Below are 13,905 nucleotides of genomic sequence, written 5' to 3'. Positions count from 1 at the left end.
AATCAAGAGAGAAGATATGGTCATTGGAAAAAATAAGCTACTGTCAGCAGGGTGGCAGAGCTGTGGAAGCCACTTGGCTGCAAGTCCCCCTGGACTCGGTGCGCCCAGGGCCAAGGCTGAGGCAGGGCCACCACTGCGCAGTCTTCTCCCAGGTGCAGGATCTTTGGTTTGTTCTTAACCAAATGAAACTGTTTCATTTTCTTGAATCTATCTGGACATTACCTTTGCTTTTCTGAGGCCAGGATGAACGAGCTTTTCCCTCGCTCTAATTCTATGTTCATCAGGCAACAGGGTGCCTTAGCTATTCTAACCAGGACAAGCTACAGCCTCGCTGTGCACGGTCAGTCGACATTCTGGCACATCCCAGGGTCTCGAGTGTGGTGTCTGTGAACCAGTCTGCAGGAGGCTGAGCAACTCCCATTTCTGACTGTGTACAGAGGGTTCTCAATCCAGTACATTCTGCCACCTCCCACCCACAAGAAGTCTCTGCATCAGTCTCTCCCTCAGCCATCTGTCTTTCCGATTCAACAGTGACCAATTTAAATAAAAAGCCTAACACAAAAATCAGGCAAATATGTTTAATTTTTTAAAATAACTGATGGCAAAATAAAATATTTACATCACATCATACTGTGTAAACATGTAAGGTCTCTGTACAAAGAAATATACATGCAAAATAATGTAAAAATTTAACTGAAATAATAAAAGAAACAATACACAAATAAAAATTATGAGGTTACGAATACACATCCAGTTTCGAATCCAATTTCTTTTAAAAAGTTTCTGTACAATTTTACAAGAAGAAACAAACAAAAACCCAACAAAAGAATAAATAAAATACATTGGAAGCTGCAAAGCTTAACTATGCCAGTTTATGGCTCAAGACCCAGGTGTCTGGCTGGCTTGGCAAGCAGGCTGGTCTCTTTTGTAGTGCAGTTCACACAAGAAAGATAAAAAGACATCCAGAAACCTTCGAGGGTGCCCAGAAACCCAGCCTCCTTGAGTTGAAAGGACTCCCCACACCAGTGTGAGTGCTGCCACAGTGACTCGGGCACTGGGTACCAGCCGCGGGGTGGCCAGTGCTTAATCGGCTTTTATTTCTTACCAAAAGCTCAAAACCCAGCCAATTTTTATACAGAAAGTTGAACATCAAAAAGTCTAAAAAGTAGTAAATGTCCAGACTGATTTTGGGAAAAAAAATACTTTGGCATTCTGAATAATAGCATAATAAATTTTAAAACATTACCCTATTATCCAGTTTTATATTCAGAGTATGAAATCACTTTTTACAGTCCTCAAAACCAACAAGTTTCACGAAAAGTCTCCTTGAACCGATGGCACAGGGCTACGACCCTACCCACCCACCCGCCAACCCCAACACACACACACAACCATAAAGCTCGCCATACGAAGTATGTGCTTTTTCTATATATTTATTACAGGTACAACAGAGGTCTTCATAAATAGTTGCATAAAATGTTAAAGCCACAACATTGCACATGATATGAAGTAAAACCAAAAAACCCCCAATGAGTGCATTTACAGTATTTTCATCTGACTGTGTACTGCTCAACAATCTGATTGACGGCTTGGGGCAGGAACAAGGGGAGGGGCAGTGGGGCAGGACCCAACCTGATGTCTTCATTTGATGGGCAGACCCTCGGACCCCCAGAGGAAGCCCCAGGCAGTGGGTGGGGGCTGGGTAGGGGAGGCAGGTGGGAAAATGACAGACCGAAGGCAGAACAGTCTTATATACAAGTAAGGCCTACATTTCATCAGAGCAAAACGATTCATTCTATTTTATGCAAAAGTTTGAGGTTGAATGCACGTTTCAGAAGCCACATCTGGCGTGAAATGCACACAGACGAGGCGCCTGGAAGCTCAGAGCCGAGTGGACTCTGAGCCCTAGACAAGGCCATGGGAGTGGCCGCCACCTGGGTGCGTCTTCCCCAGAGACGCACAGTATCTTTGTTCGTTAACACCAGTGGTTGAACATAGGCATTTTGTTTCCTTGAATAAATCTTGAAAACGTTAAATTTGCAAAATTCTATTCATGTTTGTTTAAAAAAGTATCTTTTTATTTTTTTGCAGAAACCTGAATAAAATACTGTGATACAGCAATGCGACCTCTGCCTTGGGCAGAGTGTAAGTGACGGTCCTCCACCCCAGCGCAGCTTGCAGCTCTGTGTCCAAGCACTGCTGAGCACAGCTCACTTGGAATGCAATTTCACACGATGAACATACCGGCAGCTGATCAGTTATGTTTGCTTGTTTTCTCTTGAAAATTCAGATTAACAGCTGATTGGCAGGTGAAAGAGAATGAGAAAGAACTTCTGGATAGGTCAAACTCTAGGCAGAAGCCTGCTCTGCAGAAAGTTTTTAATGCTACGGATAGGTCGAACATCATTCTGGTGTTTGCGCCGCTCAATGAAGGAAGTCAGTCTGGACGTGTCGAGGACGCCCGTGCTTCTGCCGTTGCCCACCTGCAGCCACTGCTCCTGGAGGGCCAGTGCAGCCGAGGGACGCTTGGCGGGGTCCTCCTGCAGGAGGAAGCACACGAACTCCTTGGCCTTCTGGCTCACTCCTTTAAAGTAGTCATCTGGGAAGCTAAAGTCTAGGCGGCAAATGTTCAGGCAGGTCTCTTCCACACTGTCGTCCAGGAAGGGGGACACGCCACTAAGAAGTACGTATGTAAGCACTCCAACACTCCACGTATCCGAGGTCAGGGAGACAGGGTTCCCGAGGATGATTTCAGGGGCTGCGAATTCAGGGTTCCCCAGTAATTGGTGGATGTAGTAGGTCGTGTTGAGTTGAACGGCATCTCCAAAGTCAGCCAGTTTGATGGTTGGCTTGGCTAAACTCTCATCCACCAGGATATTCTCAGGCTGGAAGACAGAATACAACTGTCATTTTCAGACCATCCAGTCTTAAGCTTACTCATGACGATGGGCGGGACTCTATGGTCAGGTGGAAGGAATCTATGCTGTCAACTAGGACAAGCCATGCATGTGCAAAGCCGGCAGGACCACGCAGCTGGCAGCCCAGGGTGAGGAGGAAGAGATGACACAGTGGAGCTGCGACCCAGATCCACACACAGCAGCTCTCTCTGGAGATCTAAGTGCCAAGGAGCCTAATGAAACCAGGCTGCTTTATGAAGCTGGGTATTCATTTTCCCTCCCAGCACCAAGGGGAATACTCTCTTTCCTGCCTGAGCTACCACTGCACCCGCCACACCCACTGGGCAAAACTCATGGGGACTTTCTGAAAGTCGTGGAAGGCTGGGAGGGCTCCAGCGTTTTACCCAGTGTGCTCCTGACCGTGTGCATCACTGAACGCAAACGCTTAGAGAGATTAGCCATCAGCGTCTGCGCTGCCCCACCCACCCTTTTTGTCCCTAGTCACTTGGGGGCTCCTGGCCCGGCTTCAGAGGGGGCTCTGTGTCCTGCATGGCTAAGCCGGCGTGCTTGGACCCCCCTTCACCTGCCCGGGGCCTCACCAACCTTTAGGTCCAGGTGTGCTATCCTGCAGTTGTGCAGGTACCGGACAGCTTCCAGAACCTCCCCCAGGTGCGCCCTGATCTTCCCTTCGGTGAGGCTTCCCCAACGCACCACGCAGTCCAGGAGGCGACCCTGGTCAGCCCTACAGAGGCAGGAACGGGTGACTGTTATGATGCGCTTTGCTTTGAAGACCTCTTTGGGCTAGTAAGAAGCAAACACATCGGACCTGTCACCTGTTATGAATGTGTCATCGGGATCTCAGGGCCGTGCCTCTAAGGCGTGACTAGACAAGGAGGGGGATTTTGTAAAGCTCTGTTGGGAAGATGCGAGTGGGGAACGGGGTGTCTCCATCTTAAGAGGGAAGCCGGGGGTAAAGCGGCACAGTCAAGGGTCCAAACCCGCCTGCTGCGGGGGATGGCGTGGCCCGGCTGCCAGCAGTGCCAGGCGCAGCAGGCATCCTGCGGTATCTGCTGAAGGAAGGCATGTAGCTCATGCTTCTCGGAGCTGTAGTTTCCTCACCTGTAAAATGGGCCACGGGAAGACTCACCGAGATCATGTAACCGCAGGCTGGGCAGGAGGTGACACACTGAGTGCTCAGTGTTGGACTCAGAAGGCTTCCTCCTCTGAAATTACTGTTCATACTAAAAAACCACTTACCCAGCACTGCCAAGTGCCAGGGGCTCAACGCCTTCTAACAACTCATTTCATCCTTATGACTCTCTGCGAAGTGAGCCTTAGTGTACCCATTTGATACATGAGGAAACTCAGGCAGAGAAAGCATGAAACTTTTCCAAGGTCCCACAGCTCGAGTGGAGAAGCCAGGATTGGACTGAGGTGGTCTGGCCCCCGTCTCTCTCAACACCGGCCTATGCTGCTCTCTTTGCAAAACAGAAATCTGTAGGAAGATCAGCTGCGTGTCTAGTAATGGGGAGTCACCGGTGAGAATAGGAGTAATCTGTCATGAAAACGGATCCTGTTAACAGGATGGTGAGGCCAAACCATGTTGTTTCCCAGAAATGACAGCTGAAAGCACTGAATTGTCAGTCCAGAAACGAAGGCCTTTAGGAGATTTGTGACAAGCACTCAAGCCACAGGCTTGTTAAAACTCCCCAGGGAAGGTGAGCAGTGGCCGTTGGTCACCAGCGTCTGGAGCCAGAAAGGAGGCCTCCCAGGTCCTGAGGCTCCCAGGCCAGGCCTCGGCTTGGACGTCGGCTCGGCTCTTCCACACACATCGCCCCATTTCGGCCCCACGACAACCCTCCGAAGCCAGTGTGACTTTTAAGGATACCCAGGGTGAGAAACGGGCTGATGAGAGGGAGGGCAGGGACTGAGGCCAGGCCCAGGCCAGTGGACCTCCTCTCTGTACACACTGCTCAGCCTCACTGCGCCCCACCGTCTGCCCTTCTGCCACGAGATGTGTTTTCTATTCTTGGGAGAGGGGTTGGAAGCACGTCCCCATGCTCTGGGGGAGGTTCTAGCTGTGCAGCCATGGGTGGGAGGCCTTCCTGAGACATCCACTGTTACCCACGGCACATGGGCTGCCCGAGGAAGCTGGTAAGGCTGCATGTGGGGCCATGTGGGACGCCGTGGCAGCCTTGCCCTAGGAAGGGCATGGGGAGGCATTTATAGTTTCTTTAAGAAAAAAATGGCAATAACTACAACATCAGATACAGGGCCTGGAGGGAGTTCCTGCTGGCGAGGGGCCCCGAGCTTGAGTCTGCCCCTACGTGATCCCACGGGGCGCCCTGCTAATCCTATCCTTCCCACTGAAGAAGCTATGCCAACTTTCCAAACGGTGGCAAAAGGTTTTACCCTTCCCCATGGAAAAGCAGCTGCAAATGCAAGTAAATGTATAAAATGACTCCCCTAAAAAGGAGAAATCGACATTTTTCAAAGCTGAATGCACAGATGGTTGGGGCGGATGCATCCGTGGGGGCGTCCCTGCCTTGTAGGAGGTTGGGCGGCATCCCTGGCCTCCGGCCGCTCCCTGCCGGATGCACCCCCAGCCTAAGCGCTCCTGACATTTCCACGCGAACCCACCCCTAGATGAGAACCGCTCCTGTGGGACACGGGTTTCAAACTCTCTTCTTTACGTGACTGGATTATTTTCTGATATTACACAGGAGCCCAGTAAGTCCAACAGGGACCAGTGGGGCAGCTCTGGTTGGTGTGCCCGCGCCCCCTCTGTGGAGGACATTCTGCGGGGAGGTGCGTCGTACCCTCCCATCCAACTGGCCTTCACTTGGCAGGAGGCCTGAAGGGCAGCGCTGATCTAGGGTGAACTGGCCCTGCACGGGCTTGGGCTATCAGGTCTGCCTCCAACCATTAATGGGGGCTTGGGTTCAACACAGAGACGGCCTGGCCTCGTGGGACCTTCAGAAATGGGCGGGGCGTCTCCGGGTTGGCCGAGCATGTCAGGTTCCACCCCAGCAGTGACTGCCCTTCATCAGGCAGCCGCCCCGTGGAAGGCCACACTGCTTTCTGCCATTACTGGTAGGCTCGAAAACTGCGGGCTCTGACAGTGAAGATGTTTTTTAGTTCTGTAAATTCTAAAAACCCAATTTCTACCCTTCTTAGAGAACAAACGGGAACAACAAAACCCCGAGGTAGAGGCAGAGGGCTGGGCAGAGGGAAGGCCAGATGTGTACGCACATTTCTAAGACCAGGATGTAGCTGGTGGGGGTCTCAAAGGTGTCGAGGAGGCCGACGAGCAGGGGGTGCTGGAGGCTCTGCAGGATGCCAAGCTCATGGGTGACCTGGTCGCGCTTCATCAACTTCTTGTTCACAAACTTAGTGGCCACTGCTCGCTTGGTTCCTTTCTGATCACATTTCTTAACGACAGAGAATCTGCCCCTGTAAAATATGTCAGGGGGACCATTTGCAGAGGGCTGCTGAGGTCAGGCACCGAGAAAGACTCTGTTATCCTAAAGGGACTGGCTGTGTGGTGGCCCAGCCCTGTCCAGAGGCCCTGCTCTCCTGGCCACTTCATGGAGGGGCTGTGGTGCCGTGGCTGTCCCCCAAATCTGCCCTTGTCCCCGCCGCCATGCGATTCTGCTGGTCCTTCCTCTCTGGCAGCCTTGGTCTCCTCACGTCGGTGGCTGCTTTCTCAGCACTGCGTATGGTGGAAGTGACAGGGGAAGACCTCTGAGCCCCGGCCTTGCCCGGCCACTCCCTTCTGCTCCCTACGACGTGCAGCAGAAGCCAGGATGGCTGCTCACGCCTCCCGTCAGCCACCCTTCCCTGCACGTTTGAAAGGGGCATCTGCTGTGGTCACCGCCTCAGCCACACCCCTGTGGGTGTGAGTGTGGGGTAGGCGTGAGGACCCCGGAGCTGCCCCTGATGACCCACTCCTGGGGACTAGCCGCACCTCAATGTGATCTGGATGAGGCCTTGGACCTCAGGTGGGGGCCTGGGCTGGGGGCCTGAGGTGGGTGAGTGCATTCTGCACACGTGAGGACCAGAGACGCGCCTGTGGCAGGCAGACTGTGCGGTTAAAGGCCACGGCTCTGCCACATCTCTCTCGGAGGCGGGGGCTGTTTCTCGCCTTGAATCAGGGCTGCCTGGGGCTGGCTCTGGCCCACAGGATGTGGAGGGCGTTGGTTGTTGATTTCTGAGGCTGGGCCTTCAGAGGCCTTGACACTCCTGCTCCTGCTGTTCTGGGATGCCATTGCCCTCACGTGGGGGAGCCCAGGGTGAAAGTCGATGTGGAAAGAGGCGAGTGTCCCAGACAAGGCCTCTGACACGCATGGGGCATGGTGCACCAGCTGACCAGGCCAGGAGAGGCCAACAAAATAACGGTCCCATCTGCCCACTGCACTGAAGAAGGCACACATCACCACTGTCCTAAGACAGCATGTGCTGGTGTGATTTTTATGCAGCCACAGACAGCTGACAGAGACAGCAACAGGAGCCATGTGACCAGTTATGGCCTCAGGAATGAACGCCAGAGGGTGCTGCTGGCTGGAGTTTCTGGGGGAGTTCTTACCAAGGGACAAAGGGCAGCTGTCATGCTCCTCTGACCTTGCTCTTCCTACCACATGGGACACAACACCTGGATGTGAGTGCTGTGTGGCCCTGGAGGTAGAGCCAAGAGAAGCCGGGCTGTCTGATGGCACTGCCGGGCCACCCCTGGCTCGGCTGCCCCTCATGAAGAGAAAGAACCCCTTTGATGGGGAAACCTCTCTCTTAATTTGTGCAAGAGGACCCCGATACCCCATCTAATTTTACTGTCACTCCTTGAAGTCTCCACGCACAAGTGAAACGTGAAGGGCACAAGAGGATTAAGAACTACAAGAAGCGTTTGAAAGACTCCTGAACTCTCCCAAGGATGGCACAGAGCTACCGCTATTCCACATGCACAGAGGGAAGCAATTTCTCCCCAATGAGGGGTGACTGGTGGCATTCGGCCCTCTCTGCTGGAACCCAAGTGGAAAACGGCTTCCTTACTTCTCCAGTTTAGCGTCTAGAGGCAATGAGAGTTACGATTCAAATGCAAGACACACAGCTTCCAACTGCTGGCAAGATAACACTGCTTAGCTTTATCCCTGCACTCTCTGCTATGTCTTCCCTACGCTCTGCTCTTTCGGAAGGTGTTCTGGGTTGTACATCATACCTGCCAAGCTCAGCCACTTCACTGTAGAAGGAGTCAAAGTTGTCTTTCCAGGTCACCATGATCCCATCCATCCCTGGACCTGCAAGAAGAACAGCACCTCCCTGAGCTTGTTTCCCGTGGAGCTTCTTGGGTAAGAAGGCTATCGCCACGCACTGTCCCTCACAGCAGCTGCGCGTGGCCACCGGGCGCCTGCCACATGGCTCACGCGAGAGGAGATGTGGTGGCTGCATAAGGGACACACAGACACTGGGGCTTAGTGTGAAGGAAGAATGCAAAATATTTCACGAATAATTTCTCAAATATTGATTTCATGTTGAAATCTAAAACTTTGGATGTATTTCATTAAATACATGTTAGTAAAAGCTGCTTTTACTTTTATTTTTAAAATGTGTTTACTAGAAAATCTAAACTTGCGTATGTGGCCTCTTTTTGCTTCTATTGGACAGCATTGCTACAGATGGTCCTCCCTGTTCACCTGGCCGCACCGCCTCGAGGCTAAGTTGCTCTCCCCTCCCCATGCCTCCTTTCACAGCCGTGAGAGATCAAGAGTCCACAGTATTTACTTAATGTTCACAGGGTTTTACATGGTTAATGCATCACAAATACACTACAAACACAAAGAGTATTTTATTGTATAAGTGCCAACTGTAAATCACCTGTTAGTAATGAACCCTGTGTACACGTCCACAGGAACAGAAAGCATCCTTTCTAGAGTCTTCCTGTGAAAAGAAGCACTAAGCGGGGGAGCCCCACGTGGCCCCGCTGCCAGGCAGCCCCTGGGAAGCACAGCTGCCACTGTGATTCTAAGCCTCCACGGGAGCCTGGCCCTCCTGACCCCACTCATCCAGCCTCCTCTCCCCACTTAGTTCCTCTTTCGGCCCGCTCACCTGACCTGCAGTCCAGCCCAGGCCGAGCATCTGCCCATCCCTATCTTCACCTGGGCTTCCTCACCTCTCCCCAGGTTGTCACTGCAAATGCGTTTCCTTAAACCATGTCCAATCCAAGCTGACTTGTCTAATTGGGCTCCCTGGGGTGGTGGCCACCTCCTCCACGTGCCTTCCCTGACTCACTCACGGCTGGAAATCATCTCCTCGCATAGCAGTGGGCAGTCCTGGTGGGTGCCATGTGCTGCCAGCTAGCACTGCTGTCACAGGAGTACTGCTGACCGCTACACGACTACAAGTGAACCTGTGTCTGATCCACCTCTGCCGCCTCCCAGAAACCAGAAGAGTGCCTGGCACACACAAAGCCTCAAATCTTCACTGAAGGACACACGAGAAGCAATAATTTCACATCAATCACTTAAACCAAAGGCTACGTTTTATTCTGCAGTCTTTTTTGTTAATGCTGGCACATTTGCACCCTTAACTTTAAAGTGCTTTATAAATGGTAAGGCTAATTCTGACTGTGTAGGTGAAGGAGTACTGAGAGAGAATTATTAATAAAAATAAAATTATTTCACGAGGCAGATTTGAAGCATCTACCAACTCACATTAAGAAATATTGGACTATTACTTACATAAAAATATTTTTTCTCTTTTTTTAACTGAAAGGGCTTGGTGTTTTTTTTTCTTTTTTTAAATAAACATTTTTATTCGGGCATTACATATATACAGAAAAGTGGACCAAACATAAATGGCGACTCTGTGCCCACCAGAGACAGAGCATCACAGTGGGCAGGTGCTCCCTGGCTCCTCTAAAACACACCTTCCTTTTTCCCTGTGTGTGTGTGTGTTTTTTTTTTTTTTGAGGCAGCGTCTTGCTCTGTCACCCAGGCTGGAGTGCAGTGGTGCAATCTCGGCTCACTGCAACTTCAACCTCCCAGGTGGCAAGTGATCCTCCCACCTCAGCCTCCAGAGTAGTTGGGACCACATGCGCACGCCACCACACCCAGCTAATTTTTTGTACTTTTGTAGAGATGGTGTTTTGCCATGTTGCTGGTCTCCAACTCCTGGGCTCAAGCCATCTACCCGCCTCGGCCTCCCAAAGTGCTGGGATTACAGGCATGAGCCACTGCACCTTGCCCCCTTTTCTCATCAACAGAAACCTTGGCCCTGGCTGGTGGGATGACAGGGCTCTCTTTGGATGATTCTCTTGGACACAATTTGGGGGCCTGCACGTGTCCTCAGGGTGCAGGGCCAATGCCTCCAGCCTGGGGACTCCTTCTCATAGCCCAGACTCTGACCAGCTCCCTGCCTTGAGCCGGAGCTGGACTGAGAATAAGCCTTTGTTTCCTGGGCATCTGAGAAGTGGGGCTCTGCAAGGCAGCCAGGGCCGGACAGAATGAGGTCACACACCCCAGACAGCTCGTGGGTGCAGGAATAGCCTCTGGCAGACAGGAGTGGAGCCAAGGGTAGGTTTAAAACAAAACACAAAATTACTGATGCCTGCAAACAAAGTGGCTTCTCTCAGAGAACAATTTGGAAATGGTTAAGATCCTCTTGGAATAGTCCACATAAGATCATTCTTCTGAAGACCTTTAGGGGTGCAGCTGAATTTGTGTGATAGAAGTAACCACACACTTGGATTATTTTCCTATTTGCATTTCCAGGGTATGAATAGTCTTTTTTTTTTTTTTTTTTTTTGAGACAGAGTCTCGCTCTGTCACCCAGGCTGGAGTGCAGTGGCATGATCTCGGCTCACTAAAACCTCTGCCTCCTGGGTTCAAGTGATTCTCCTGCCTCAGCCTCACGAGTAGCTGTGACTACAGGCATGTCCCACCACGCCGGCTAATTTTTTGTATATTTAGCACAGATGGGGTTTCACTGTGTTAGCCACGATGGTCTCGACCTCCTGACCTCGTGATCCATCCACCTCGGCCTCCCAAAGTGCTGGGATTACAGGCGTGAGCCACCGCGCCTGGCTGAATAGTCTGCCTTTCTAAAGTCCTTTAGCCTTTGCTAGTGATTTATTAAAAAAAAAAAAAAATTACCTGTGTGATTTCTGTGTTATTTAAAAATTAGAAAATCTTTACTTTTTATTGTTTACTGCCAAATTCTAGATTTTTAAATTTCTTGTTCCATGATCCAAAAAATCAGAGCATGTCTTCTGATTTAATGTTGTTAAAAACAGGAAATTAAGATATCTGGGACAAAAGTTCTAAGACAAATTCTGCTTACTGTCTACACACAGGGTGCTCCGGGACTCAATTTATCTTTTATTTGTCCTCTGGAAGCACCTCCGTCTGTGGTGCCGCCCAGTACCGCACCGTTGGCCTTCTGCAAGATGGCAGCAGAGAACAGTCCACACCTTTCTCAGCAGCTATCTACATCAGGCAACTGCAGGACGTTTTGAAACAGCCTAAGATATGGGTTCTGCCCCAGGGAGCTTGTGGTTTAGCTGAGGAGAGAGAACAAGCTCTTCACACCGGAGCAAGCAGGCCCCACGGCAGATGCCTCCTAGCCAGATGCTCTGGGCAAGCTACTGAGCCGCCCTGGGCCTGGCTCCTCCTGGATGGGGTGAGGAGGGCGCGCATTCACCCAGAAGGGTTGCTGTTAGGGTCTCAGACAGGCACGGTGCCTGCGCAGGCCCAGGACTCACCCACATCTCCTTTCCTGCTTTTCCCATGCACATTCTACATGAGACCAACCTAGACCAGATCCAGATTCAGCTGGGTAACTGGATATGAGTGTTTTGAGTACTAGAAGCACGGAAAGCACCCTGCTCCAACTCAGAGGCTGGTCGTGGGGGGCCCTGGTGCCCCATGATGGGCAGCCAGAGGCCTTCACCAGGCAGGCCCCCATCCTCCTCCCAGCAACAGGAGCTCCGGTGTCTCCCCCGACCTTACATAAGGTGCCGAGAGGTCACTCTCCTGTGACATCCCAGACACTCTGGTCTGCTACTTGCAACTGTCTTTTAAAGCCCCACAAATGACTTATTGTTCTATCTTTCAGGCCACGTGGAGTGTGAGGGCAGACTCAGGACTTCAGGAGACTCCTAAAGACGTGCCCCACTGGGTCACGTAGAATCCTCGCTGCACGGTGCTTACCTAGGACCCTCAGGCTGGCCGACGATGAGGCTGAACCCATGTCATTGACAGCGATGCACGTGTAGATGCCGTCATCTTCCGTGGTCACGCCCACAATCTTCAGAGTGGCCTCTCCCAGGTCACTGCAGCACAGATGGGAACATACTGGGCGTCAGAAAAGCTGAGCACGTGGCCATCAGCGCTGGCCTCCTCCTTCAGGATCAAGGGAAGGCAGGAGCTCAAGTGCTGATGAGGAGCTGTACACCCAGGCATGAAATGTGCTCTCATGGAAGAAGTGGAGTGCCAAAGGCAGCCAGAGAAATCCATCCGTGAAGGAGGAATTTCCAGTTGCCAAGTGACAAGACGGTGCTCCCAGCCAGCGAAACCCACCAGGAGTGGGCCTCCCTCACCTGTAGGAGATGCTGTAGTGACCATCGTTGTTCAAGGTGTTGTGTTCAGGCCCCTTCCAGGTAATTGAGGCTTTGGGGCGGCCACAGACCCGACATCTAAGAACAACGGTCTCCCCTGTCTCACACGTGACCTCACTCAATGGAATGACGAATTCTGGGGGAACTGCATGGGAAAGGAGTCGGTAAAGGCCCATCAGCCCTGGCTCCTCCTCCACACCCACCCACATGTCCCTGACAGACTGATAGGACCTAACCTGCTATGCACGCCTAGAGTGCCATGGAAAACTCATTTCCAGAGGCCACGCTCAAGTGCTCTGAAACATGCCCCACAGATCTAGAATCACCTCTAGGACTAGAAGAAAAAGAACAGAACTCACCGTCATAAATGTAGTTGGGATTGAGAAGCTGAAACGGAAACAGCAAACAAGCATTAACTGAAATGAGCTACTTAAAGGTGTATTACTTTCATTCCAGGGCTACAATTATTGTTGAAAGATTTGTAGAAATTGACTTGCCTGGGCATCAATCAAAACAGACCACATTTTCACTGCACTCAAAAGCTTCATGTCACACTAATTTGGGTGGGTCTTTTTCTTCCTACCCACAAACACAAAAACACTGCTTAGACGTGTGTTTTTCTCATGCTACAGGCTGAGTCCGGCCGGTCCTCAGATGCCTTCCTAATGCAGAGCCGCCAATGCCCTGGCCCCTGGCACTCACAGCCCCTTTCAGGAGATACCTTCTTTTTCTCCAGGCAACCCCCGCCGCAGGTTTCAGGCAATCCAATTATAGGACTAAAGCTGACTGAAGTTGTCCCCAAGGGGATCTGTCACAGCCGGGGAGCCCATATGCGCCCCCACATCTAGCCACTTCCCCTCGGCTCTAAGGCAGGAACACTGAAGGAAGCCTGAGCCATAGCTTCTCTGCATCTTCGCTGCTTCTGAGAACCTAGTCTCTGTGCTTCATTTGCAAACCTAACCATATTCTTTAGAAGCCACATGTGCAGCTGCGGAAGTGTGCAGGGGTCTACCTGGTTCCTTGTAGGACGCACCCATCCCTGTGCCGGCCAGCGTAGTGCCCCTAACAAGACCCTACAGGACACGCAGGGCACGGGGCTGGTGGGTGGGAGGGAGGTCATAAGCAAGCCCGGCTTCAGGTCTGCAGAGTCTCTGCCCTCCCTGATCCCTTCTCTCATGCTGGGATGACACAGGCTCCTGAAGACCCCTGAACACACCTTCACAGATACCTTGTTGCTGAGTCCTTCCCGTGACTTCCGATAACCGTTCTCTAACTTGCCTTCCCTTTTGCCGTCTTTATCTTTTTTCTCAGATTTTTTCCTTAAACGGAGTGCTGTGTGCCAAGATGTTGACTTCCTAGGGGAAATGAACACATTGTGGGTATTACGCCTTTCCAACATTC

General features: G+C 51.5%; 1 protein-coding gene across 3 annotated transcripts in view; it reads right to left on the bottom strand.

Moving 5' to 3' along the window:
• Positions 1 to 564: 564 nt before the first annotated feature.
• The window catches only part of TRIO (trio Rho guanine nucleotide exchange factor), a 363,663-nt gene continuing 350,322 nt past the window's right edge, over positions 565 to 13,905 (bottom strand). The window contains exons 50-57 of one of the 3 annotated variants that reach the window (XM_030813916.1): positions 13,721 to 13,859; positions 12,864 to 12,891; positions 12,487 to 12,649; positions 12,098 to 12,219; positions 8,110 to 8,188; positions 6,150 to 6,350; positions 3,501 to 3,639; positions 565 to 2,885 (exon numbers count right to left, since the gene is read on the bottom strand). In XM_030813916.1, the coding sequence (XP_030669776.1) occupies positions 2,343 to 2,885; positions 3,501 to 3,639; positions 6,150 to 6,350; positions 8,110 to 8,188; positions 12,098 to 12,219; positions 12,487 to 12,649; positions 12,864 to 12,891; positions 13,721 to 13,859 (1,414 nt within the window). In that variant the 3' untranslated portion in view covers positions 565 to 2,342. Of the gene's footprint in view, positions 2,886 to 3,500; positions 3,640 to 6,149; positions 6,351 to 6,381; positions 7,572 to 8,109; positions 8,189 to 12,097; positions 12,220 to 12,486; positions 12,650 to 12,863; positions 12,892 to 13,720; positions 13,860 to 13,905 lie in introns of those variants that run through there. The other 2 variants (XM_030813917.1, XM_030813918.1) reach the window with 2 other exon arrangements.

Source organism: Nomascus leucogenys, chromosome 6 (genome assembly GCF_006542625.1).
Source record: "Nomascus leucogenys isolate Asia chromosome 6, Asia_NLE_v1, whole genome shotgun sequence".
NCBI lineage: Eukaryota > Metazoa > Chordata > Mammalia > Primates > Hylobatidae > Nomascus > Nomascus leucogenys.
This window is presented reverse-complemented; position numbering and strand designations above follow the sequence as displayed.